Source organism: Alternaria burnsii (genome assembly GCF_013036055.1).
Source record: "Alternaria burnsii strain CBS107.38 chromosome Unknown 752, whole genome shotgun sequence".
Classification (NCBI taxonomy): Eukaryota; Fungi; Ascomycota; class Dothideomycetes; order Pleosporales; family Pleosporaceae; genus Alternaria; species Alternaria burnsii.
Window position 1 is genome coordinate 457,895 of NW_024066114.1, and position 26,411 is coordinate 484,305.

Sequence of the window (26,411 nt, forward strand, 5' to 3'; positions counted from 1 at the left end):
GTTGGGAATAGGGGAGGTTTAGAAGTAGTAACCTGGAGAGCCAAAGGACCGCTGAGTACTCATTTGGGGGACCCCTAGATGAGCATGTAACTGCGTTATTGCTCCCCCCAATGCCACAGATAGTGTAGCTGTGGATGATCTTTCAGTCGCGCTATTCTTTGACTGTCTCCCAATGACACTATGCTGTGCGATCGCTATCCAGACCAAGCATAGCCGAGCCCAACAAAGTGTCAAGGTCGATGTAAGCCTCGAGCATACCATACTCAGTAGAGTGCAAATCCAGGTGGATGACCGCGATCGTAAGCCATCCCGTAGGCTCGAAGTATATGCCTTTGAGCAATGAACTTTGAACCATGTATGAACCTCCCATTTCTTCCATGTGATTATACGCTATGACCTAGTTGTGTTTATCACAAAGTGCTTGCCAACGAAAGTGAACAGAAGGGTTACTTGAGTTGCAACCCCATGAGGCCAGCGGTCTGTATAATCCGGTATTCCGCCTGACGGTATATTGTTCACGGCAATGGACCTTCCACTTCATCCATTTGAGTCTGTGCGGTTGGCGGCTGGGATTTCGGTTTGTTGCAAGGAGGAGCAGGGTTTGCGCTTGACACTTGAGTGTTTGGTAAAGGCCTTTTGTGGAACAGAGATGTCTTGAGAACGCGTTCTTTGTCACTAATTGGGTTTCCTTGCTGTCAGCGATGCGGACTGCTACATAGGAAACTACACTAACTTCTTACCTCCACTTATGCGGTTGTGTCACACGCATATAGGCAACAGATTCCTGTCACCCCATCTCAAACTACCAGAAGTCGAGGACAATGGCGGTGTCACTCGAGACGCGGTGGTCACCACTTTCCTACGGCTTATCAATCTTCAGCAAATGAAACGCAGGACTTACTCTGCCCGGTATACAGTGTACTGAGGATTGTCATCTTTCCCCACACGATTGTACCAGAAAGTACAACTGTTGCGTCCTTTGCCGCTCAGCTGAGATTCGATAGAAAGGATGAGGATGAGCATGTCGATCTTTATCCCGCGTGGGATCGATTGAATGAGAAGGAAACGCGGCAACAACAGATAGCCTCGATTGGCATCATAGGTACACTGGGTAGGTGTCGACTTGCTAGCCTGTAGCTCAGTCAAATTCTCATCAATATGTGGATCTATAAGACGACACTGGAAGCTACTTTGAAGTAGATTTTGGCAGACGCTGAGTCTGATTGAAATAACGCAACGTGCTGGAAGTCCAGTTCCATGGGCGACAGTAGTCGGACTTGTCACTGGAAGATCACGGATCTATCCGGTCATTGAGAAGCGGCTGAAGTTCATGAGCTCACAAGCCGTAATGTGAACACTATTTTTCGCCATAGTATGATACAGGCAAAGTACCCATGTCTCTGACCATGGCTCCATGTTTCCTTCTCCCCGTGATGATGCCGTGATTACCATCGGATGAACTGAGCCTGAGCCATGTACCGTCTTATATAGGACTGGGTAAACTGAAGGTTATTCTGATGCCACCGGCTTGCCAGCTGATATCATGTTCCTGGAGGTTTCAGATCTGGAAGCCTAGAGAAGTCGCCACAAGTGTATCCTTAGTATAGCATCTGGCACCACACGATATGCGCATCCATTTCTGCTTTTTGCTAGCTTCGTGAGGTTGCTCCATACTACAACAGTCGGGTTCGTAGCGTATTGTGGTAGTTCAGCTAGTAGCATGGCGATCATACGACATGCTGCTAAACACTCGTGAAAGTTCATGACAGTATATTGATACACAGGCGTGCTCCGATCATTGGAAATTTCTCGAGACTCTCAACATACTGCCTCAGTAGATTTGCGAGCAGAAACACGATCGTCATGCTATCCTGTGGTGCTACAAAACGTCTCCTGCAGACTCACCGACTTCGAAAGCCATTTCTGCACTCCACACCTCATCTCCGCCGAGGACTTGGCGTGCATCACCGGGATTAGTAGATATGCCGGCTGCTATGATTCTTGGCATCTCCTTTTCATCCGGTGGTTATCTTGAACTTGCCGAGGCCTCCCGCCTCCAGCGCCCAAATGTTTCATCACGTGCGCCACTACCCCTAAAATACCAACACCTACATGACTTTAGCTCGACGGATGTTTCTCTCAGGCCTTGGTGTGCATCCGAAGAGTGTGGGGTAAGGCCTCCCTGCCTTTCTTAGTGGCGTACTTTTATATTAACGTCCTGTGAACCGGGTCGAGACAGCGCGTAAATCCCGGATCAGCGATATTGTCTCTCAGTGTCGTGCAGAATCTGTGCAGGGGACATGGATCTTTGTACTTTTGTATCTTTGCCATGATTACCGAGGCGGATACTGAACGGTTCCGTTTGCGGTCTCTAGGCCGTTCTAGTCAGTGCACTTGGACGTGCTTTTGAAAATGAGAGGACTGGAACGCACCACTGTCATGGACACCAAGACGGATGTAGACACAGGCGAGATGATATCTCATGACCACCAAATGCGACTTCTTCCAGCGATTCAGGCTCATATCCACTTTGAAGGAGACATATAAGGTCGCTGCTTCTCGCATTTAGTATCGTCACTGCATCCAGCACAGATCAGCCTACTCAGTTCATCATGGTATCCTTCAAGTCTCTCCTTCTCGCCGCTGTGGCTTCCACAAGCGTGCTCGCCGCTCCCTTCGACTTCCTCGCTGAGCGCGACGATGGCAATGTGACTGCTCTCCTTGAGAAGCGTCAGTCGACACCCAGCTCCGAAGGCTACCACAACGGTTACTTCTACTCCTGGTGGACTGATGGTGGAGGTTCTGCTCAGTACACCATGGGTGAGGGCAGCAAGTACTCCGTGACCTGGAGGAACACAGGCAACTTCGTCGGTGGCAAGGGATGGAACCCTGGAAATGGCCGGTAAGTCACCCGGAAGATCTGAGATTGATCGTTTGCTGATCCTTATCCTAGCACCATCAACTACGGCGGTTCCTTCAACCCTCAGGGTAACGGTTACTTGGCTGTCTACGGTTGGACCCGCAACCCGCTTGTGGAGTACTACGTGATCGAGTCTTACGGCACCTACAACCCTAGCAGCGGATCTCAGCGCAAGGGTAGCTTCCAGACTGACGGCGGTACTTACGACGTTTCCACCTCCACCCGTGTCAACCAGCCCTCCATTGACGGAACAAGGACCTTTCAGCAGTACTGGTAAGAAAGCATGCAATATGGCTGAACATGTAACATGTACTAACAAACACACAGGTCTGTTCGCACCCAGAAGCGCGTTGGTGGCAGCGTGAACATGCAGAACCACTTCAACGCCTGGTCCCGCTATGGCATGAACTTGGGTCAGCATTACTACCAGATCGTCGCCACCGAGGGATACCAATCTTCTGGAAGCTCCGAAATCTATGTGCAGACCTCGTAGGTATGCAGAGTTTCAGGTAGTTGGATCAGCAGCCGCTGCACATTACAAGACAATAGCCACGCTTTGGTTGCTTTTCGCATGATAGATAGGGGCGATGCGATTCGTTCGACCTAGCCTCGTAATCTGACAATACAATCGCTCGCTTGAAAGTCGCTTATCTTCCATGTGGTGCTATCCTTGCTGTGTCTTCCACATGCATGTAATCAATTTTAGGCAATCGGATCAACGTCCTTCTAGAAGCGGCCAAGCTTTCATCGCGTGGTGGCTGTGTGCCAAGGCGAGCACGGGGGATGCCAAGGTAGGAGGTATATTACTTGCGGGTCACCATCTCGAGAAGAGAAGGATGATCGGCTAGCCGAAAGGGAGTACGATGCGGCCCAGATGTGGCATGGGACTTTTCATCGACGTAATTCCGGTCATGCTCCATGGATAATGACCTTGCCATTGGGATATTGGTAGTTGAGTAACCATAAAACACAGCAACTCTAACAAAGGATTGCAGAGTCAGACCACGCCCACCAGTCAGTGACGATGCCGCTTATGCCTTGACGTCTCTAGCTAACCTGTTGCTCATTCAACATTCGCTTGTGGTACTGTCATTGATTGCTGTAATGGTGAAAGAGATCGAGGCTTCCGTCAGTCGCGTCTTTTGTCTGGATCGTCGCAATGAGATAGCATAGGCGGGTATCCATGACTCCGGTGTTCCTGGAGGACAAAGACACCCATCATCATAAGTAGATGGAATCAGGATGACTGTGCACACATCTGCCACTTCCGCCTCTTCGTTCTCACTAGTATGCGTACGCGGTTTGTCGACGAGGATTTATCCCATATCCGCCCCGTTGGCCTTCACTGCGGTGACGTGCAAGTGAACCAAAGACCATTGCCATACGAATTGGGCTTCCAGAAGACACAATGGCATGGTTTCCGTTCTCGTGGAGTGAGGGAGAGGAGACGAGTGGAAACCGGTGGAGGGGAAGTCGCAATTCGGAATGTTGACGTGTGTATACACTTTACCCGATTGGCCACATTTGGGTCGAAAGCCTCCCTGCGTATACCCAAGAGTGTTTACCCTACAGGAAATTGCGCAACATTGGTAGTGAATGTAACACGGAACATTAAACATTTGCAAGTATTGCAACAATGACACAGCACGATCATATCTTCATTGAGTAGCGTTTCTCCCCATCATTCATGTCGCATGAATTCCTTCTTCTTATATACATTTACATCTTGTTGAAGACGTTCGTCCCCGTAATGTACTCCTCAGTTCCCTCTCTTCGCCTCGACTCGGTATGGCTCTCATAACTGTCCTCGGTGACAACAAGCTCATCACTTAACCCCTCCAAAAGCACACTACTCTCCGCCTCTGCGCCTGCCATGTAATCAAAACTCTCTCCAGACTCACTTTCGCTACCCGCCTTCTCAAATACATCGAGACCGCCATCGAACCGGCCTTGCTCTCCGATCCAGTCTACACCACCAGTGCGTCTGTTGCGGCGTATGACTTCCTTTTCCTCGAGGGGCAAAAGGGGAAGATCGGTCTTGGATGGGAGGATGGTGCGGCGGTGCCAGGCACCAAGGAACATGCCTTCGGGGTCTACTTCATTGCGTACGCGCATGTATTCGTCCAAGTCGTTACCGTAAACGGAAGAGAGGTAAGCGTTGTCAACGGATTGGAAGTTCTTAGCCCAGTGGGGTCGGCCGTTGTACTCTTTCATCAGGTGTTCGAAGGCCTGGTAGTAGCGTTCGCGACAGGGTGGATCTTGACCGTAGGGGCGGTACAGGGTAGCGTTGAGGTACAGAGCGGGCTGATCAGGATATGAGGTATCGAGGAACGGACGTGGTTCACGATTGACGGTGTTTGCGATACGGACCTCGATGGGAGAGTGGACGTAGAGGCCTTTTGTGCTGAAGGGGATGCCAGAAGATTGTTCGTCGCCGTGAAGCCAGTTTGTCAGTCGTGTCAGAGCCTCGGGGCCCTTGTCGAGAGGGATGCTCCATTCGTTGACAAACTGGGAGTAAAGGCAATTCATCAGGAGTTCAGTACGCTGCTCGCCAACTGCAGAGATGACAGCACCATCTTTGAAGCCGTATTGCATGCCGAAGACGAACCACTCTACCCAAGGCAGGAAGCGCGGGACATACTGCGATATCCAGAGAAGAATGTGATACGTGTGGAATCCGACGCTGCCGCCATACCAGTTATATTCTGGCTGGCGGTGCGCCTTGTCTGTCTTGTCTGCCCGCCATACGACTGCGCGCTTCATGTAGGGCAGCCACCACACCCTTGTAAACTCGTTGGATGTCCAAAGCCCGTTGTTCCACTCAGCCAAAACGTCTTCAATCGGCCGTATAGTCTGAACCCATTCGACGTTGTTTGCTTCGATCATCTGAAACTCGATTTCAACAATGATGCCCAGTGCGCCTAGCGATACCAGGGCCGCTCGGAAGAGGTCTGGGGATTGCTGGGGCGAGCATCGTACCGCCTGGCCGTTGGCCAGCACAATACGGAGACTCTGAACGCGGTCGGAGAGAAGGCCGTGGTTGTACGAACTGCCGTGAGTCGCCGTCGCAATCGCTCCGGCGAGCGACTGGTCGTCGATGGAACCGAGGTTGGGCATTGTCAGGCCGTGGCTCTTTGCCTGCAAGTTGAGATTATGAAGGCGTATTCCAGCCTGCACCGTCATGGTCTTGCGCTCCTTGTCCACGTTCAACACCTGCTTGTAGTCGTCGAGGTTGATCATCCACGCCGACGTGCATGTCATGTCCGAGGGTGAATGGCCACATCCCACAGTGACGACGCGTCTTCGCATGCGTCTCGCGAGATTCACAACCTTCTGCACCTCCTGGAGACTCTGCGGCCGGACATAGAGCTCTGGCCGCGAATGGAACGTCCGCGCCCATGTGTGGTGCATGTGCGACTGAGATGCGCGGAAGGGCACATCCGGATCTGTCCGGTCCAGCTCGATATTGAAGCGTGGCGGCATCATGACGCCGGATAGAGGCGACTGCGCCATCCTCGTGGTGTTGAGAATAAACGATGCATGGGTTGAGATGGTGGCGCCCACATGTAAATGTCGAGATCGAAGGGTCCATCCACATGACGTTAGCGGCACGCCAGCCCCGCGACCATGGTCTTCTGGAGATATCTCGGCATTACCCATCTCACCAAGCAGCGCCAGCATGATTCTGGGAATTTAGTCCATTTTTCATCAAGACTTCATGTGTGGGTCATTAAATACATCGATAGTGTTCCGTTGGGTTCCCTTTACCCATGATGAACAGTTATGCCTCTCGCCTATCTCCTATCGCGCTCAGAAAGAAAAAAACACGTCGACCAGTCTATAGTTTCGACTGCACCTTCTCCTCCCTGCCCTTCAGCCCAGGGTGTTGAGCGACGATCGGTCTAGTCACAACGAAAAACGCTGTTCCTCCGGACTTTGTTGAAAACTGCGCCTTTGACCCTTTGTGGAAGAAAGCAAAGTCGCCTGCAACAAGGTGATGCATGATACCTGTTGCCTCGTCCAAGACGTCGATTTGACCATTGAGAACGTATTTGGACTCCTCAGATTCAAATTGAGGGATGTCGCGTACGGGGCCCGCTTGAACGCGGTAGAAGCCAGACGTTATGTAGGTGGGAGAGTCGGTGGTTTGAGTTCGGATGCTAGTGGAGGTGAGAAAACGTCATGGTAGGAATTCGAGGGTGGAGACATGTAGAGGTAAATATGATGCGGTCGACGTACGAGTGGAAGTCTGCGACCATTGCGCTCTCGCCATCTGGGATGGGGATGTACTCCTGGCCTGCGCCTTTGATGATGGTAAGAGGTACGTATTTCTGAGACACTATGCAGTGGGTAAGTAAGTGTCCCTCAAATCAAGCTCCAAATTCCGAAGCAATGCATCGACTTACTGGTTGGTGATGTGAGATATTCGATTAGATGTTGTGATCGGAAAACTTAGGAACAGACTGATGGATATTTAAACATCATTGAACTATGTGCAACAGTACAAGGAAAGCACCGACCGGCGATTACTATGGCTCTGTTGAGTACTGGTTGCTGTCTACCCCTTCTTCTCCTCGCCGTGATATTTGTCCGCATTGGGTAAGTCGTGCCGGGCAGCCTAGCGTAGACAACTTGACCTTGTATTCGTAAGACACAGCTTAACTTCCATCTCGAAGTGAAAGCCGACCCGAGACCCGGAAGAAAGCTAGCACGCATAGGGTGCAGTTAGGTAAGTTCTGTAGTGCAGGTAGACGGAAACAACATGGCGCTAGCGCAGGATTTGAGCCGTCGTCATCTCTTTCACCCAACCGCGTAATAAGCTCCCCTTGTTGTAGCTCACCCGGTGCTTCGCTTCCATTGATTCTCTTAATGATCGTTTATCCAATGAGTTTCCTTCTCTTCACAGTCCATCTTTCGGCTTCATCATTCTTTTCTCCCTTCTTCTGTGCAAATGCTATATTATTTGCACCTCGAAGTGCAACATCCTCACACTGTTCGTAAAATAACCCCCTGAGCCATTTCCAAGAAACAGGATAAAAATCCGTCACTTGATGCGTCTCCAAAATACACAGGGTCCGAGCATACGGCAAAGTCCCCTTCTTAATCAACCCCGTCTCAAGTATCTTCTGAAATTGCTTGTCAAGCAACTTGAAATGGTCTAGCGTAACCTTCTCTATATTTTCATATCCAACTAGTGAGATTTCTTGCTCATCATTGGAATTGGCCACTCTCCATCGGACGGCAGTGTGGATAAGCTTTATTGCTATGGTGTATCTCCAGTGGAGCGTTTCGCCTCGCATTGCACCCATGGCTTTGATGTCATGGTGCATACGCTCTAGGAAGGCCTTCACTGATGACGATGTGGCAGGGACGGTCGTAGGGATCTTGGACAGAACTTTCTTGCTGAATTTCTCGATAGCTCGGAAATTTGGATCGATATGCCAGCGAACAGAAGGATTCATTGCTATGGCCAAAGGTCAGTATATGGCGGCGTGAGAAATATGAGAGGACTTGAATAGACTGTCATACCTGCTTCTGCAAGACCATCTTGTTCGACTTTTTCAAAAATTTCGAGGCAATACCTTCTCCATGAATCGAGCTGCTGCTTCAGTCTTGTTAGTTTACGAGATGAATCGTAATATGTGGGTTGCAAGTCCACCATGCTTCCTTCCCAGGGTTCTCTCAGTCCATGTGGGTCAGGCTTGTGTGTTTCAAAGGTATCGGCGTGCTTCACGAAGCCGCAGGATCTTAACAGACGTAGACTGTAATTGCAGTGAGTTTTCAACTCATCAATTTGTGTTTGAACTTCCTTGCGTGCTACGGGCATCTTGCTCAGTGACGGGGTGCCGTTGCGTATCGCATCATTGCATTCGCCGCTGTAATGGTCTTGCCTTGAGCAGGAGAAGCACATGAGTTTCTCAAGGTTCTTGCAATCCATCTTGGACGAGGTAGTGCCCTTACAGTCGCTACATAGGTGCTGTAGTAGAGCAGCTTTATCGTGTCTGCGCTTGATCTGAGGCATGATGAATGAGAGCCAGGCTATTGAATATAATGAGAGAGCCCGAGAAAGACGAAGAGTATTAGAAAAAGATGGGGTTGAAGAAAGCGATACATTGAAGAGGACAAGACAATGACGCGAAATGATAAGCTTGGGAGACGCGGTCATCTGCGATGCCAAGCTGCTGTGTCACCAACATAGCAAACACTTCTTGACCGCGACAATAGGATTTCCATTGCAGTCAATCCTTCGATACGCTCTCGCAACAGTGTGAGAGCGTTCAGTGAACTCTGCATGTCTTCCTCGAGACTAGAATATTAGCCGAACATACAGCGAAACAACGGATAGAAGATATTAGAGTATACTTGGCCAGCCGGAAAATTGAAATCGATACGACAAGGGACAAACACTGATGAAGGATCTCGAGAAGAATGTTGGAGAAAGGGTCAGGAATGCGGAAGTGGCCCCATGGCGTTTGCATATCCTGAGTTCAGCCAAAGTCACATCTATTCTATTCAGATAACCTCGTCTTGAGATCGTATTTTCGTAATCGTCATGTACGCTATTCCCGTTTGTTTCGGCAGCGATTTTACCGCAGCGGGATACCCTCGCCATCTTCACCATCCATGACATCCATTTCGTCTCCGCCGAACCCCTCACTGCCTACATCGTCACCCACGTCAAAGCGCATAAACTTCTCGTTCTTCGCTTCAGCTGCATAATCGTTAGCACCGCTCTCTTCACATAAAAGGTCAAGTAAAACTTACTACCCCACTCCACAACCTGCCCATCCTGAACTTCACAGTCCTTGAGAACAGTCTTGTCGCCATCTTTTGCATCTCCACCTTCCATCCTACACCTCCGTCCCAGGATACAATCCGTAAGCTGTACATTAGGCCCAACCTCCACACCATCCATCAACAGACAGCGTAATAGTCTCGCGCCTTCACTGATCTTGCAGTTCGGTCCAATGACGCTTTCCTTGATGTTGGTCTTCTCTTCTACAATAACGTTGTCTGCAAGTAACGAGTTCTCGGCTTCTACGCGGCATCTCCGGGGTATGGATTCTTTGTGGACAATCTTAGACTGATGCGCGAATGGCGATGCAAGTTCCTTGGAGACTTCTTCGATTGAGGGGAGCTTAGCGAGGCGGAGGGAGACAGTTAGAAGCAGATGCGAGTCGTCTACGCGGCGAATAAGCGGTTCGTTCGGGCCTGAAGGTTGGACATAGGCTAGGATTGGTGGTACTGTCAGTTTAGAATTCGAGGTGAGTGATTTGGCCGAGTTGGGTACGCTGGAGGATTTTGTGACTCGTGATGCGAGCGTGGTGGGTGCCGATGTTTCTGTCTCTGTGTTGCTGTCCGAGTATGTGGTGCTGAACCTGGAAACATCGATCTCTTCTTCGACGACTTGCGAGCCATGATCCGACTCTTCGTCCTCGCCCTGCAGTATTTGCCGCAGACCCAATTTATCTCCGAGCCCTTCTTGCCAGCCTGCTTTTGCCCACCATCCCAATACTTCCTCGCTGATGCTCTCGAATTTCTCGTTCTTCTTGATCATCTCCATGACCCAGTATGGGAAAATGTATATATGTGCATCGCGGTGTGTCGTAAGCATCCTTATCCGCGCGTGCTTGCGAATGAGCGAATGCCGCAGAGGAAATGTTTTGTTCTCTTCGGTTATGTCGTTCAGTGTGTCGGTGGGTACTGAGTAGACGAGCTTCGAGATATTGCGGCGTAGCGAGTCTGTTGGAACTGGGACGATGGGTGTGGGTAATGGTGTTGTCGCAATGAAGTCTGTTTCTTCCTTCTTCCTGCTTCCCTCTCCCTTGGTCTGATACCATACACCCATGCCACCTCTTCGTCCAAGCTTCTCGCCACCAGCACCGAATGCGATCTTGCCGCCGTTGTGATCTAGTCCACCACTGGCTCCAGCAAAGCCACCCTGCTCGACCATCCATGCGTCTGCAAGCGCTGTTCCGTCCAATTCACATACGAGATCGCACGGCAGTACGATAAAGTCGCCTTTGATCGCGCTCTGCAGTTCTGGTAGCCTGAAGAGGTCGCCAGTACTGGTCTGGTGTGAAAGGTCTTTTGGCGCAAGGATGTCTGGCTTTGGTGAAGGGAGGGTGGTAAGGTGTGGGTTCTGCGACATGGCGGCCTCTATGGCTTCTAATGACTCTGGCGGTGTCACAACCGTGATGTCTGCAGCCGCCTGTTAGAGCAACGATTATACAAAGAGGATATGCGCCCTGTTCTACCTGTGACTCCCATGCGGTAGCACCATTCTAGGGGGTACCAGACCATGGGCCTGTTCGCAATGGGCAACAAGGCCTTTGGTATCTCCTTTGGCGTAGATGTGAAAGTGCTGAAGGAGGCTCCAGGCCCGCACAGGATGAGAGCCTGGAAGCCTGGCGCGGGAAGACTCGTCGCGTGAGGCATTGTGAGATGGTATTGGCGTCCGCCGAGCGTAGCTGCAGGTACAAAGGCGTGCGTGTGGGGTGTAAGAGTCACCCCGCCGCCAAAAGTTCACAGACTGACTCGCACACGCTCGCCTCGGCAGGCACGCACGTGTCAAGCAGGCGCATCAGCTCCCCCAGCCACCGGCGGGCGTCAACAACAGGGAAGCTGCCCTGGAGCCGAGCGGCAGCGGCTGACGACCAAAACAATAATCTTATACTCCTGACAGCGTTTGACCCGCCACGAAACATCAACGAATTATCATGACCTAAGCGCCACAATGTCTTCCTTCAACTACGACCGCTACGACCGTCGCCAGAACAACTCGCGCAACCGCAGCGCCCTCGGCTTCTACGTTCCTCTGATCCTCACCGTGACAGTCGCGACCGCAGGTCTTGCAGCCTGGGTATGGAGTGCGCGCGAGGATAGTCGGGATTACTCATCCGACGACGACTTGTCCTATGGCGAAGACTCGACTGAGAAGCGACAAGGCAGGGCGCCTGCAGCACGCGATGCATCTGGATTTCCTGTAGGCGAGGGAGGCGGTGAAGGCTATGGATACGGGGGTGGCGACAGCACACTGCTTGGTCGCGCACAAGGCGTCATCAGACGCACGCCATCGCCACAGCAACTCTTCGATACTGTGAGTAAGAAGACGGCGGCGGGCTGGGCAGCCGCGGGTGCAGCTGCTGGTGCCGCGCTTGCTTCGATTCGCGAAGAAGACAAAGACGAGGCTTTTGGCGATCACTCGCGATGGAGCGAGGAGGCCACGATTAGGAGGAATGTCGAGGCTCAGAGTCGAGATAGCAATGCTGCGGTGGATGCGCAGGCACGGAGCTTTGCGGCCAGTGTGCGCAAAGCTGAAGGAAGGGGCGAATACAGCGGAAAGAGGAAGACAGTGATACTGGTCGTCAGCGCAGAGAGCCTGATGGACAGAGTTGATGATGATGAGGGCTCATACCGCGAAGAGAACGCTGTAAGTTCCCCATACCGTATTCCTTGTCGCACACCAAAAACTGACAGCTTGCAGACCATCCTCTCCCACCTCCCCGACACCGATTTCTCCAGGACCAAGCTCTTCGTACTCATCTACTCCCCATCCCTGCGCTCGCGCCCACAATCCCGAGCCAACTCTCGCACTGGATCGTCTTCGCTTGGCGACTCATACTCTGCCATCAGCACACCTGCACGCACACCGGGCGAGGAACTATCTTCCATTGAGCCAGTTGTCTACACGCCAGCACCAAGCACTCGGGGGTCTGACAATACACTCTGGAACACTCTCCACTCGCAAGCGCTCCGTCTAGTCGAGGACCCTGCCATGGTCATGCCTTTCAACACCACCACAGGATTCGTGCATATGCTCAGACACCTCGGACCCGAACTTGTTTACGTAGTCGACGCATTGAGCGGCGTGAACGGTCAGAACATCGAAGACCTGCGCAAGTGGGTTGCACAGACCATCGTCGTTGTTGGCGCTGATGGTACTGGTCTCGGCGGGCTTGTAGACACAGACGACGAGGGCCCTATGCGCAAGGGCAAGGAAAGTGAGCATACCGTCAGGTGGTGGCAGGTTCGCAGCGATATGATCGGTCTCGGCAAGGGTGTCGAAGTTGTCGATGCTTCCAGACTCGAAGACGACTATGAGAGGAGGGTCGGTGGACGCGAGTAGAGTCCGTCGTTTTGTCTTGACCTGGTGTTTGATGATCGGCCTCTATGTGTATAGCAGCCTTATGCAATGCTTGTATTTGATTAACGACGAATATACCATGCTTGTTTTTTTCAATGTTTCGATACATCCGACGGCTGTGGGATTAGCATCACACAATAACGCGTGAAGTCGAGACCATGCAAGTGAGAAAGATTGAATTGCATGACTGAGAGGTAATAACACGATGCCGCTTTTGTCTGGCTCCATGCTCTGATAACGCCCCCCCCCTAAAAGACTGAACGCCGAGACGGAAGATAACAGCGACATGACAATAAACCTGGAAAAACGGCAGGCTTGCACGAAATGCGAGTCTACATCTGAACGCGGAGTAGGTAGCGAAGCTTGACCTGCGCAACATCATAGGTGATGTACTCGTTATACTGCAGGTACGCGTTGGGTACGTTGGTAGGACCAGGCGGTGTTGATACGTCAGGCTAGTATGGTCAGCTGTGGATCCAAATTCCAGGACAAGAGTGTACTTACCATCATGCAACCCTTCAAGGCTGGGTTCATGCAACTTGCATCCTTCCATTTACTCGGACCTGTCTGTCCCATACCGAACGTGCTGTACATGCCCTTCTTGATAGCATCCTCTCCAGCAGTGTACGATGCATCGGTAAGCTCGTGCATGGGGTTACCAAGTTCAGCTTCACAGAGGAGAAGCAAAGCAGTACCTCCGGAATTGTATGAAGCACAATAGTTGGCGGACTTGGAAGACATATCCGCAAGGTAGATACCTTTGCCAAACATATATCCAGTGGCGGGAGCTTCAGGTGGGGCAATCCTGAGACCTTGACCCAGAATACCACCATAGTTTGTAACACGAGATCCGTGCCAGAGTAGACGACGATTGCTGGCAATTTTCGAGTACTTGCTCTTATCGAAGCGTTCAAATTCTCCTTGACGTTCAATGCGGAAGATTTCTTGGACCTTGTAGCTGACATTGTGCGTCTTGCCCTTTGAGTTGTTGAGATACTCGTCGATCTCGACAAACTCGCGGCTCTTGTGATCCAGAGGCGACATCTCGTTCATGCCCAATCCCTGGAATTGCTTGTCAAGCTTGTTGACGTCGCTCTTGTCCTTCAATTGATCCTTGAGCATAGCAGCCGTCTCCTTCATGTCCGAAAGACTCTCGAGTAGCTCAATCTCCTTCTTAAGCAGATTGATGTCTCGAATGACTGGTGGACGATTACGACCGAACGCGTGGGGAATGATGGAGAAGTATTGGTTTGACAGGCGTTCCACCTCGTCTCTAGACGTAGCATCGTTGTTGTCGATCAACACCGAAAGGTCCTTCAGTGCTTGGAAACCACGAGCGATAGTACCTTTGCTCAGCTTGCCTAGTGGGAGCTTGTTGGCATCGTAGTTGAGCGCACTCATGGTTGCGTTAAAGTAGTCCTCGCCACTGTTAGCTTGACGTCTTTGTGAACAGCCTGTTACCAAAAGTAGGAAGGGTGCTGCAGCCTTACTTGATTGAAAATGAGCTTCATGAGATCCTGGACGGGACGAGACAAGGTGCTTTCAGCAGGTGGAGCGCTATCATTGGTGTCCATGTCTCCGGAAGCAGTGCCAGCGTCAGCATCATCTTCGTCGTCGTCCGAGTCAGGGTTGTAGGATCGCTCCACATAAGCATATTTGCCAGCTCTTGGCTCGTCGCCACGGTCTGCCCATCTGAGACCAGATTTGTCCTTGAACTTTTTCTCAAACTCCCTCATGGCGTCGTCAAAACTTCCGTTTCCGAGCATTTTCATTTGACCACGATCACCGACACGTCCCCATCGTGTCCAGGTTTGATATTTGGTGCCATTAGTGAGAATCTTGGAAAGTTAGTGGAGAACCGAGACGTTTGCAAGATCATACGAACCTGGGCTTTGTAAAACTTGTCTGGTATCGTTAGTATTTGGAAAGATCGGATGAACTGGTATCACTTACTGTTGTTTGCGCCTGAGTTTGTTTGATTGAGTGACGCGTCGTAGATGGTGCCATCGCTGTTGTCGATATAGACTTGGTAGTTGGCTAGAGGGCAGAACTCGTCTACAGAAATGGCAATTTGCTTGGATTTAGCATTTTGGCCATCGCCGACTTTCGCGTCTTCCTTGATTTTGGGCTTCTTAGTCTCCGCCGGCGCAGTTGCAGGTGGTGAGGCAGATGACGCTGCGCGCTTCTTCGACCCGTTCTGAGCAGGGACTGGGGCTGGTGCCACAGCAGCAGAAGACAGCAGATATGGCGACTCATCGAACTTGGAATCTGTACCCAATGTCAACTTGGACATCCTTGTAGCATCCCGAGGCGTATATGACGATTCGAAGAAGAAAACAAATTATCCAGAACTTACCTGTCGTTTCGCATTCATCGAGCCAATGAAGCGTGACAACTGGCACGTTGTGTGCGGCTGCAGCCTTGACTTTGGTAGAATTGCTCTCAAAATCTTTCTCAGTTGCGATGAGATGGGTCGTGTCTGCTGATACGCTTGACGCGAATGTGGCGCCGAGTGACGTTAGACGCGCCTGTAGTGCCGATTGAGTTACTCCACTGGGGAAGCGACCAGACGCGGCGACGGTACATCCATCAAGGGGAGAGGCCACAGGGGCTTTCTGCGCAGCTTTGCGAGCCATTGGTTCAATTGAAGTTGGAGAAGATGTGATGCGACTCTATTGGAGGTGAAAGATGGCTATTTGAACAGTTGGTTGAGAAGGGATCAGGCGTCCGGTGAGACGCTGGCCTGGGTCCGGAAGGAGCGCCCTTAGGCATCAGCCCCCAAAGCGGAACAGCGTCCGTTTCTGCCTTCGCGAGATCGACGCGTTCACACATGATAAGACGGCATCGTACCACAAGCATCGCCGTCATTGTACCTAAGGTCTCAAATTCCGCCAACCTCACTACGTGTCAAGATGGCATCGCTTCTCACGATACCCTTGGAACTACTGGTCACCGTCTCAGAGTACCTTCCTACCGAAGATTTAGGATCACTCCGCCTGGCGTGCAAACAGACCGAGAAGTCGCTCTACGAATGGTTTTCGAAAGAGTTCTTTTTCAAGAAACAGTTCATGCTTACGCACAAGAGTTTGCAAGCACTCATCGACATATCCAAACACGTGAGCCTCTCCAAGAAACTATCACATATCATCATTGCCACCAATGTTTATGATGAGATACCACTGCGGTTCAAGGATGAAGATGCCGCTACACGCTATATTCAAGGCTACGAGGATCAAAAGACGTTGTTGAGTACAGGAATCGATCGCGAAATGCTCACAGAAGCATTTGAGCGTCTCGACAATCTCTCCACGATCGGGATCCGCGATTTCAACGCTAGTAATCGGGTTCGCGATGGCAAGAGCTGGAGCTCCTGGGGTGCTACAACCGTTCACCGCGAGACCGGAATTGAACTCCACTTCTCCGATCGCGACTCTTTCGCGCATGAACGTACACGTTTCGCATCTCGCGTCTTTTCCAGTGTGTTGTACGCTTTGGGCAAGGCGAACCGAAGGCCAACTGAATTCGAGATCCTACTCCGCCAGCGTGGCCTTCCGGACACAGCGTTTTTCCTCCCAGATTACATTCGGCCAGCTGTTGGGCCTATACTTCAGAACATAACTACGTTGCTGTTAAATGTGGATCTTAAGCCTCGCTACTTGCATACCCACAGCAACGGAACGTCTGCCGACCCGAACGCGGGACGATCACTTCGACGCTTTCTCCACTTTACTCCAAATCTCGTACACCTCCGGTTGAACTTCGAGAAACATCTGGTAGCCAATAATGAGGACTTTCTGCAGTGGTTGGGTACTCCAGAGCTTGCTGCCGGTGCAAATAGCGCGACCTTCCTTGATCCCGCCACAATCGCTTTACCACTCTTGAAGAAGCTCGAACTCGGCCAATTGAGCGCTCGTGCTGACATTCTTGTCGCTCTTATCAAGAAGTTCGCAGCGACTCTAGAAAATCTAAGTCTTTGGAGGATGAACCTTCGCGCTGTTGCCGCTGCACCGTTCGGGCACAAGCCCAATTTCTGGAGAGAATTCTTTCACAAGCTATCCACAGACCAGAAGCTTGCCCTCAATCATTTGAAAGTCGGTATCTTGCAGCAAGATCACATGCACGTGGGATTCAAGCGAGAGGATTCTGACGATGAGTCAACGACAGCGACCAAAACGGTGAAGGAACATGCGGGGGCGGATATGGGCAAGTTCTGGAAGGAGCTAGAACAGGAAGTGACTGTGAAGTGGCCAGAAGAGACACACCTGGTTGACGCCTCAGACGAAGATGAAGACGAGGAAATGGGAGATGACGATGACAACGACTTCACTGACGAGGATGACGACGACGAGGATGACGAGTAGGACCATGACTTCTTGCATAGTGCATGTTTACCACCTTGGATATTCCGTGGCTGCTTTCCTGAGCAATGCTGACAATGCACCGCCTTTCAATTGCAACCTCTATGACATACGAATTTGGCCGCATTTTTTGCTGGCCGCATTTTTTGCTTCCTCTCGACTGCCTTCGTGTATCAGTTTCCCACGCCCTGAGCATGTTCACTGCTCTGATTAAGCAACTGTTCTTCTCCAAGTTCCGACACCAGGTCCGAAGCCTAATGAAAAAGATGACAAGACACCGGTGACGGACACGCATCAACACGGTGTACACAACCTGTAAACAGCATGCGTTGACTGAATAGAAGAACGAGCCGCACATTGTTTTGTGCCCAATGCTCAACCCCTCAAACGTCACGTTTTACAAGCGACAAGCACTGGTTCAGAACGACTGTCTCTGGCCTAGAATCTGCATGTACAAAACTAATGCACATATCGAACACAGGTCACAGAAAAACATTTCTTACAAGAATGAATGCGAAGTCAAGTGACTTCGCGTGGCGGCAACACCATGTTCGACTTCCTTCACATGCCTCCAATATGGACAGAATCAATACTAGCCTGGCCTGGCCTTGCCTGACGCGTCCGGGAAAGAAATCAAGGGCCCCCGATACAGCAACACATGTCACCATGAAGCAACCCAGCTTGCGCTTAACTTTGGAAGCTACAACTACTTCCATTTCTACTAGAGGGCGTGCTGAGCCCGGATGAGTGGAAGTCTCAAACCTGGGTTCATTACACTGAGTACCTTCAGCGTTGGTCATCGGGTATGCTTTGTGGCTTGGTCTCGACGTTGGTCTTTCCCTAGGTTGATCATAACGAATAAGACGTCGGATGGTTTTAAGTTTCGCGACTTCCTAGGTAGCTGATAAATATTCTGTTCTTTATCTTCGCGGCCTTGAAACCTTCTAAGACTGTGATTGTATAGGCGTCGGCATTGATGCTCAGGAATATCCGGTGTCGGTCTTGTTCGTATTCATAGCCAAAATCCAATACACGTACGGAATGGTCGAATAATATGTCAGGATCGGCTCGTTGTTTGTGCGACATTACTCAGTCTGACAAGTCCGTTCGTGCCTCTCGTAGCTCGACATCTTGACCGGTGACCGGTCAAGATCGACGGCCAATCAGCGCTCTCCTCAGACCGAACACCTTGCAATTTTCATATTCCTTTGTTGGTTTGACCCGGAATCGGTGTACATCTTTTCGTGTAACCTATTAGACGCAGTGAGAATATGCAGAAGTGCACATGGGCACGAATGCCGCATGAACACGATGTTGCACAGTAGTTGGGTATGAAAAGCAGGGCGCGGGGTTGTGAGGCAACCTGAGCGACTTGGTCGAACCTACGCATTGGCAGTCGCGATGCTACTATCTTGGCCTCTCGCTTTGAGGGAACGCTTTCGATCAGTACCAATCCATCTGTGAGTATGAAGGGGCCAAATGCGTCAATCTTGTCCACGATCGCATCGTTCCCGGTTGATTGACCGGAGTCGAGGGCACGTGCGCTATGCGGTGGCTTTACCGGTGAGCTCCTCGACAACACTAAAACGCCGGTCGCATCTCCATCGGTGCTGCAACCTTTCGCATTCGCAGTCCTTCGCCCAGGTAGTACGAGGTATCAAGATGGAAGTTCTCGATGCGAAAGGTCTCTCTGAGCGCTTGAGATGGGAGGACAACGAGTATTGGTTGCACCTCGAGGCGGAGACTCCGTTCGAGAAATATCCCGGTTAGTATTGGGAGATGAAAGTGGAGCAGGCATCGAGCTAACATCGCGCAGCAAAACAACATGCGCGGAGAGTGCAAGAGAAACTGGGTGTTGAAGAAGGCTTGATATACCTCCCAGGTCAGCCAGCGAGGAATAATGAAGATAGCGACATGCCAGCACCCTTCCGACAACGCCGATACTTTTACTACTTGAGCGGGTGCGTTGATCTGGGAGTAATGTGAGGATCGTGCTGATGGTATGAAGATGTAATGAGCCTGACTGCCATCTGACGTACGACACGCGACGCGACGAACTCTCTTTGTTCATCCCACGCATCAAGCCTGAGCGCGTTATCTGGAATGGCCGTGGCTCTACGCTTGCCGAGGCGCTTGTGAAGTACGATGTTGATCAAGTGTTTTACGCAGATGAGCTTGAATACGCCGTTCAAGGATGGGCGATCGGTAATCGACAGGCTAGTATCTACACTATGCACCAGTCATCGCAATTCCCAGGTTGCGAGAACCTGAAGCCTCGCATCGATTCGACAGCCCTTCAGCCAGCCATGAACATATGTCGTATGATCAAGGATGATCACGAGATCAAGCTCATTCGGAAGGCGAATGATATCAGCTCGCAAGCGCACCGAGAAGTGCTCGCTAACATCGCAAGATTCAAGAACGAAGCACAAGTTGAGGGTCTGTTCATGGATGTGTGCATATCACATCAAGCAAAGCAACAGGCTTATGATCCCATCGCTGCTTCTGGGCCAAACGCTGGAACTCTCCATTATGACGCGAACAATGAAGATCTCGCAGGTCGACAACTCATGTGTTTAGACGCAGGATGCGAGTACGAACTATATGCAAGTGACATTACACGCAGTTTCCCGTTGTCCGCTTCTTGGCCGAGCAAAGAGGCAGAGAACATCTATAAGCTGGTCCAACGTATGCAAGAGACATGTATCAAACGGTTAGAACCTGGTGTGAGGTATCTGGATTTGCACATCATGGCACACCAGATCGCTATCGATGGCCTATTGCAGCTGGGCATTCTCCATAACGGAACGAAGGAAGAGATCTACAAGGCTGGTACAAGTAGAGCATTCTTTCCGCACGGGCTGGGACATCACATTGGCCTTGAGGTGCATGACGTGGGTCAGGCGCAGCTGATGAGTGTAAGGAGAGGAAAGCCAGTGTACCAGCAGGTAAGCGCAAGCAATAACCATGTTGATAAACAGCTAACACAATATTAGGCACCGTCTCTTTACCCGCAAAATTTCCATATACCAGTATATGACCCCGAGACCTGCCGCGCGCCGTCTGATCCGCAAAGTAGTCACCTCGAAGAGGGCATGGTTGTTACAGTCGAGCCTGGCATTTATTTCTCCGTCTACGCTTTGCAACATTTCTACCTTCCATCACCTATCCACCGCAACTTTATTAATGTGGATGTGCTGGAGCGGTATATGCCCGTCGGCGGTGTTCGCATCGAAGACGACATCCTCATTACCTCTTGTGGGTACGAAAACCTGACAACGGCCCCAAAGGGTGACGCGATGCTTGAAATTATCCGACACGGAAAGAGTGGTACTATAGATCTACCAGCTTCAAACCTCGCTCCGCAACGAAGATTGAGTAGCCACGTAGAGCAACCCATGCGCCGCGCTCCCGGGATCTCGAAGAACACGCCATCGCAACACCTGCAGAAGCCGCTTGCTAGAGCCACGACTCTACCTGCAGACCTTAAGCAGCAGCACGATATGCACGTTGAGTCTTTCGCAGGCCCTTCGATCCTTGCGAATTTTTCACACTCGATGAGTACGGAAGAGAAAGTCCAGCAATGGCAGCGCAAACGCAACTCAGGAGAGACAGTGCCATGCCCTTCAACGAACACGAAGAAGCTGCAGCCGGTTTGCGGCGAGACAAGCTCGAACGTCCAGCATGTTTACATGGGCAACGCCTCTAGCCTAGCTTCCTCGTCGCGACCGACTCGGGAGTTCGAAAGCACACCTATGTGCAAGAACTGTGCAATACTCGTCCAAACGCTAGATCGGCTGCGTCAAAATCTTACAAACTCTACCCACCGCTTTCCAGAGCCTGAGGCGAAGCATATTGTAAAACCTGATCTGGGAACAAAGAACACCACACTATCGTATGATGATGTCCCATCAGCGGCACCACAGATTGACGAGTTGTCCGTCGGTGCATCGGCTTGCACCATCAACCTCGATAAGCGACGAAGGATTACACTGCCTCCACCTCGATCTATGCCGGTCAGACCCAGCGAGACAAGAGAAGCCCACCGGATGCGACGTTGTGGCACCGCTCCTCTCTCATGTACAGTCCAACCCCAGGTGCCGAGCGGCCAGGTTCCGCGACCACATACTCAATGCGAACAGTCAGCGGAAAATACAAACCCTAACTCGTGGCGCCACCAAACTCTGACAGCTACCACACTTCCCACGTCGGCCAAAGGCTGTGATTCCAAAAAGCTACCCAAGACCCTCCCGTTTGCGGAACCTCTAGAAGCAGAGGCTACACGACAGAAGTTGGAATCTTTACAATTAAGGCTCCGTTGTCTAGAGGAAGGTGCCCAGGTGAAAAGGCAGCAGCAAGACCAAGCTGCACTCCCAGATCGGTTTCTTGCTTCAAGACCATCTATGCCAGTTTTGGCTTCACATAATCCATGGCAGCAACACAGCGCACAGTCTCTACCCGTGGGGAGCAGAGGTCTTACCAACAGAAGGTCAACTAATATCGAAGATCATGACATTGCTGGATATCAGCTAGGGCGATACGAGGAGGGTGATCACCAAAGGCGTTTCGAGCGTGATGCGTTGATGAGAGATACGTTCTTTTTACGTTAATGGAGTGATAGCTGGTTACCTATCGCCGGCTGCGGGAAAGCTATATACGTTGTCATTATCTTCTCGGTTCTGCTAATTCATATCCAATATACGTTTTATTGCATGTCTGTCATGCCACAAGACCAACCAAGTAGTCGAACGTTGAAACCTACCGCATTCTTGTCTTGTCCGGATACGACGTTCTCGTATCGTGCAAACTCTTGACGAGTGTTGTCGAATGTTGTAACTATAACGGCTTTTGATGCGAGCTCTTCAGGCGTCATCGGCTGTGTTGGCCTATACGAAAGACAGTTACTCCCCAGGTACTTGTCGAGAAATTCTTCTATCCGTTTTGAACTACTGCGTACACGGCTGCTCGATAAAGTATTGGGATGTATTTGGAACTATATGAACGGACGTAGAGGATACATGATACGAACGGTTGTGTAATCGCGTCGATATCGGAGGTTGCGGAGACGATGTAACTCTCCAGCGACAGATAGGTGAGCCGAGTGAACCTCTCTGGTGCTGAACTGGTACCTCCTTGCCCAACCGCGTCTCCTGCCATTCAAGGTGATACAAAGCAATATACCGCTTCCGAACCACTAAAATCCATTATGGACCCAAGAACATCGCTAAGTTCTCTAGGCTAATGACTTGAGATCTTGAACATATCGCACCTGAGTACTTCATTTTCATCCATTGTTCTCGTTTTTCAGTACTGTCGACTGCGTCCTGGTCGTCGGGGATCTCTTCGTCTCGGTGGACGATGATAGAGCCAGAATGTGTGGTTTGTGGCACGGTATTCCTGTTCTGGGTTCCCTTACTGTTCTTTTCTTACCTTTCGCATACGTCTCAAATACATGAGGAGCTTCTTCACGTCGCCCGTCAGGTCTTCCTTACGCTTAGCTTAAGCTCTCAGTTCAGACCCGCTGAACTCCATGACGGCACCTAGACCGGTATAGGGCACCATGCATAGATGCCACAAGGCGGGACTGCGTTTGTAGATTTGGAAGACCATCGGAAGATCTATGCCCCGGTCATCCACCACATACTGTACGAAACTATGGAAGGATCAGGCATTGGTGGTGAGACCATCCAAACTCCGGATCAAGACCGTTACCTTTCATACTTCAAGGACCGGCCTGGAAAACTCCCTCACAGCGACAATAAAAGCGGCTGCTCCTGACTGATATGGCCGATATCTGGGATTGGCGCACAAGTGCTGCTTGAAGAAGATAGAGCGGAGCACTGTCCACTCCACAGGGGTGGGTGCGTTCTCCCCTTAGACGATTACTAAGGATGAGGCCCTCATCCCTTCGTATCTGCATCTTTCCTTGATGACCATGCTGGGCTTTGTTGCCGCTGATTAGCGTCTCACTCGTCAGTCCCTTGCTGGACGCCATTGAGGCATGTGGGGTGGCCGGGTTTGGCGAGCCGGACGACGCGGGTGTCGTGGTCGCGAAGAAGAGAGGAGCCGTCACTGGGTGTCTGGGCACGTCAAGCAAGTAGCTAAAGCTGGTGAGCCTAGAAGAGATTCTCAAAGAACTACATCAAAGAGAGGGACTAAACATCTCTTCAGAGCATACCTAGGTAGTACCTTTTGCTACTATAATAAACTATATTGATATATACGTAGATATAGATCAAAGATCTAGAAGTCTATAACACTGTTAATTCTTATTAGTTTTCTTGTTAGAAGCTAACGTAAGCTGCAAAGCTGGGCTTATTATTTCTATACCTGTTTAATTTTTCCCTTGTATGTGGTGAAGGTATCCATGGATGGAAGGCAGAACGCTGCCGACCAGACACCTCGAGCAGATCGGCAAGAACCTCCGTGAACGGAAGAAGCTCAAGCAAGCACCGTCTATCGCAAGACTGAGGTTGTTCCTTCGTTCCATTTTTCTAAACTTGGTGTTCAGAAACTGCTTCGCAAGATGAGCGAATACCGCAACACCGCCGTTCCATAAGCCGTGCACAACCCCGGATTCGTGGCGCTAGCCTATGACGCTTCGGTCGATCTTCACCCCGCATGTCCATTTATCCTCCAACACCAACGGGTACTAAACCACACCCAGCCCGTGTCGCATGCACACCGTTGCATCAGCTTATTACTACGACTAACTGATACCCCAATTGACGAATCGCATGTCATGTTCCGTTGCCGTGAGATGCTGATCTCTGCGGCGGGCCGACATTCCTGTACGGTTGTCGGCTACCGTCCCTTGGCTACGTGATATGGGTGTGCGTCGATGTGTCTTTTGAGGTTGGACGACGTAAATGGCGCGAGCTACCCCTGCAGATGCTTGGAAGTACGGCAAGCTTCGTATAACTGGAAGCTTGGGGCCCCGCGTTGTTGCTTGGTGTCTCTTATCGTTGCGCCTAACGCCGTCGCACATTGTATATTACAAGAACAGGCTCACCAAGTCGCCCGTCACGCGCTGATACAGCGATCATGGCGAGAATTACTGACGACCAAAAACCTTCGATTGAGCAAATCTCCGATGACAAGATTGCGCCCACGACACTCGAAGCTGGAAATGGGGCCGTGGATGGACATCGCAAGCTTGTTGCGCCGCCGCTAGTCGCCGCTATGAGCGGCGAGGAAAGATTTGAGGCAGAGAAGAAGATGAGGAGGAAGATCGATACGAGGTTGTTGCCGATGATTATCCTGATGTATATTATGAGTATGCCTCGACAGCTGAGACTATGTGAAGACAGTGCTAATAAAACTTAGATTACCTCGACAGGAATAATATCGCTGCCGTTCGCCTAGCAGGTCTTCAAGATGAGCTGGAGCTCACGAGCGTGCAATACCAAGTGCGTATTGATGTAATCACATAAAGATGGCACTTCACTGATTTCGATAGACTACCGTTTCCATTCTCTTCGTCGGCTATATCCTTATGTAGGGAGCTCCCCGTTGTAAATTGCATGCGTGACAAATACTGACTGGGTACACCTACATCTAGGCAAATTCCCTCGAATTTGTTCCTCAATAAGACTGGCAAACCGGCCATATACCTGCCTACATGCATGATCGTCTGGGGTATCATATCTGGTGCTACCGGCGCATGCCAGAATTTCGCTGGACTTGTGGTGTGCCGTTTCTTCCTCGGGTTCATCGAAGCCGCATATTTCCCAGGATGCTTGTTTTACCTTAGCGCCTGGTATACAAGGAAAGAACTGGGTCTGAGGACGGCGGTGCTATACTCTGGGAGTCTGATATCGGGAGCGTTTGGTGGTCTAATCACTGCGGGGATCACGAGTAATATGGACGGTACGCAAGGTCTAAGAGCTTGGCGCTGGGTTTTTATAATTGAAGTAAGTGTCGTAAGCGATGTGAGTACATATGTCAAGTGCTGACTCTGTAGGGTGTCATTACCGTTGCGATCGCTTTTGGAGCCTTTTGGATGCTGCCTAACTTCCCTCGAACTACTTCCTGGCTCACGGAAGAAGAGCGCCAACTTGCCGTGTACCGACTTCAGGAAGATGTTGGAGAAGACGATTGGGTGTCCGCAGAGTCACAGACCTTCTTCCACGGCCTAAAGCTCGCATTGCTCGATATCAAGACTTGGGTGCTCACCATTCTTCTTCTAGCGATTGTGTCTTCAGCGAGTGTTACCAACTTCTTCCCAACAGTGGTCAAAACCCTTGGATACCCAAACATCGAGACGCTGTTGTTGACAGCGCCACCTTATGTCCTGGCAGTTATCACGACCTACCTCAACGCTTGGCATGCCGACCGCACTGGCGAACGATTCTTCCACATTGTTCTCCCACTCTGCGTGGGTGTAGCAGCCTTTATCCTGGCTGCAGCTACAACAGCTACCGCACCCCGCTACGTCGCCATGATGCTGATGGTCCCTGGTGTCTATACTGGCTACGTTGTCGCTTTGGCCTGGATTTCCAATTCTTTACCCCGTCCGCCAGCAAAGAGAGCGGCTGCACTAGCTTTCATCAACGCGATCAGTAATACTAGTTCGATTTATGCAAGTTATATGTACCCGCAGCCGAAGAGTGGACAGCCGGACTTGACGGTACCACTCAGTGTGGACTGCGCAACTGCAGCACTGGCCATCATCATGACGGTCATCATGCGGATCATCCTGGGAAGGCTGAACAAGAAACTTGCACGGGGAGAACACGTTGAAGGCGCGATCAACGCTGTCCCAGGAGTTGGTGCGGAGCGAGGTTTCAGGTTCCTGGTCTAGAGACTTGAAATTTGTAGGTCGTATGGTAGACAAATTGAGAGAGGCGATGAGCAGTGGTACAATCAATTGACCCCCCCTGTTTTACTTCTTTGCCACCCCCTTCTCTGGGCATCTCCCTGTATGACGACACATACAAAATGCTGAGACGACAAGCTGCCTCTTCGCGTTTCTGTTGTTATTTAT

At 50.9% G+C, this 26,411-nt stretch overlaps 7 protein-coding genes across 7 annotated transcripts; 5 read left to right on the forward strand and 2 right to left on the reverse strand.

The window, feature by feature from the left end:
• Positions 1 to 2,612: 2,612 nt before the first annotated feature.
• GT037_006247 (glycoside hydrolase family 11 protein) lies at positions 2,613 to 3,413 on the forward strand (the record flags this gene model as incomplete). The annotated part of the gene is made up of 3 exons (XM_038931294.1): positions 2,613 to 2,902; positions 2,954 to 3,193; positions 3,248 to 3,413. The coding sequence occupies 3 exons, from the start codon at positions 2,613 to 2,615 to the stop codon at positions 3,411 to 3,413; spliced, it is 696 nt and encodes a 231-aa protein (XP_038785791.1).
• A 1,226-nt stretch (positions 3,414 to 4,639) lies between these two features.
• On the reverse strand, positions 4,640 to 11,359 carry GT037_006248 (d-arabinono--lactone oxidase; the record flags this gene model as incomplete). The annotated part of the gene is made up of 8 exons (XM_038931295.1): positions 4,640 to 6,605; positions 6,856 to 7,080; positions 7,160 to 7,259; positions 7,989 to 8,384; positions 8,450 to 8,959; positions 9,525 to 9,632; positions 9,686 to 11,122; positions 11,179 to 11,359. The coding sequence occupies 8 exons, from the start codon at positions 11,357 to 11,359 to the stop codon at positions 4,640 to 4,642; spliced, it is 4,923 nt and encodes a 1,640-aa protein (XP_038785792.1).
• A 298-nt stretch (positions 11,360 to 11,657) lies between these two features.
• On the forward strand, positions 11,658 to 13,049 carry GT037_006249 (microbody biogenesis protein peroxin 22-like protein; the record flags this gene model as incomplete). Its single annotated transcript, XM_038931296.1, has 2 exons — positions 11,658 to 12,353; positions 12,408 to 13,049. The coding sequence occupies 2 exons, from the start codon at positions 11,658 to 11,660 to the stop codon at positions 13,047 to 13,049; spliced, it is 1,338 nt and encodes a 445-aa protein (XP_038785793.1).
• Positions 13,050 to 13,399: 350 nt separating this feature from the next.
• On the reverse strand, positions 13,400 to 15,703 carry GT037_006250 (poly polymerase 2 adp-ribosyltransferase 2; the record flags this gene model as incomplete). Its single annotated transcript, XM_038931297.1, has 6 exons — positions 13,400 to 13,522; positions 13,572 to 14,486; positions 14,558 to 14,905; positions 14,953 to 14,972; positions 15,021 to 15,335; positions 15,424 to 15,703. 6 exons carry the CDS (start codon positions 15,701 to 15,703, stop codon positions 13,400 to 13,402), a joined length of 2,001 nt encoding a protein of 666 aa, XP_038785794.1.
• Positions 15,704 to 15,979: 276 nt separating this feature from the next.
• Positions 15,980 to 17,428, forward strand: GT037_006251 (uncharacterized protein; the record flags this gene model as incomplete). The annotated part of the gene is made up of 1 exon (XM_038931298.1): positions 15,980 to 17,428. One exon carries the CDS (start codon positions 15,980 to 15,982, stop codon positions 17,426 to 17,428), a length of 1,449 nt encoding a protein of 482 aa, XP_038785795.1.
• A 1,659-nt stretch (positions 17,429 to 19,087) lies between these two features.
• GT037_006252 (xaa-pro dipeptidase) lies at positions 19,088 to 22,035 on the forward strand (the record flags this gene model as incomplete). Its single annotated transcript, XM_038931299.1, has 4 exons — positions 19,088 to 19,190; positions 19,242 to 19,386; positions 19,434 to 20,373; positions 20,422 to 22,035. The coding sequence occupies 4 exons, from the start codon at positions 19,088 to 19,090 to the stop codon at positions 22,033 to 22,035; spliced, it is 2,802 nt and encodes a 933-aa protein (XP_038785796.1).
• A 2,434-nt stretch (positions 22,036 to 24,469) lies between these two features.
• GT037_006253 (pantothenate transporter liz1) lies at positions 24,470 to 26,228 on the forward strand (the record flags this gene model as incomplete). The annotated part of the gene is made up of 5 exons (XM_038931300.1): positions 24,470 to 24,701; positions 24,752 to 24,834; positions 24,885 to 24,922; positions 24,987 to 25,338; positions 25,389 to 26,228. The coding sequence occupies 5 exons, from the start codon at positions 24,470 to 24,472 to the stop codon at positions 26,226 to 26,228; spliced, it is 1,545 nt and encodes a 514-aa protein (XP_038785797.1).
• Positions 26,229 to 26,411: the final 183 nt, after the last annotated feature.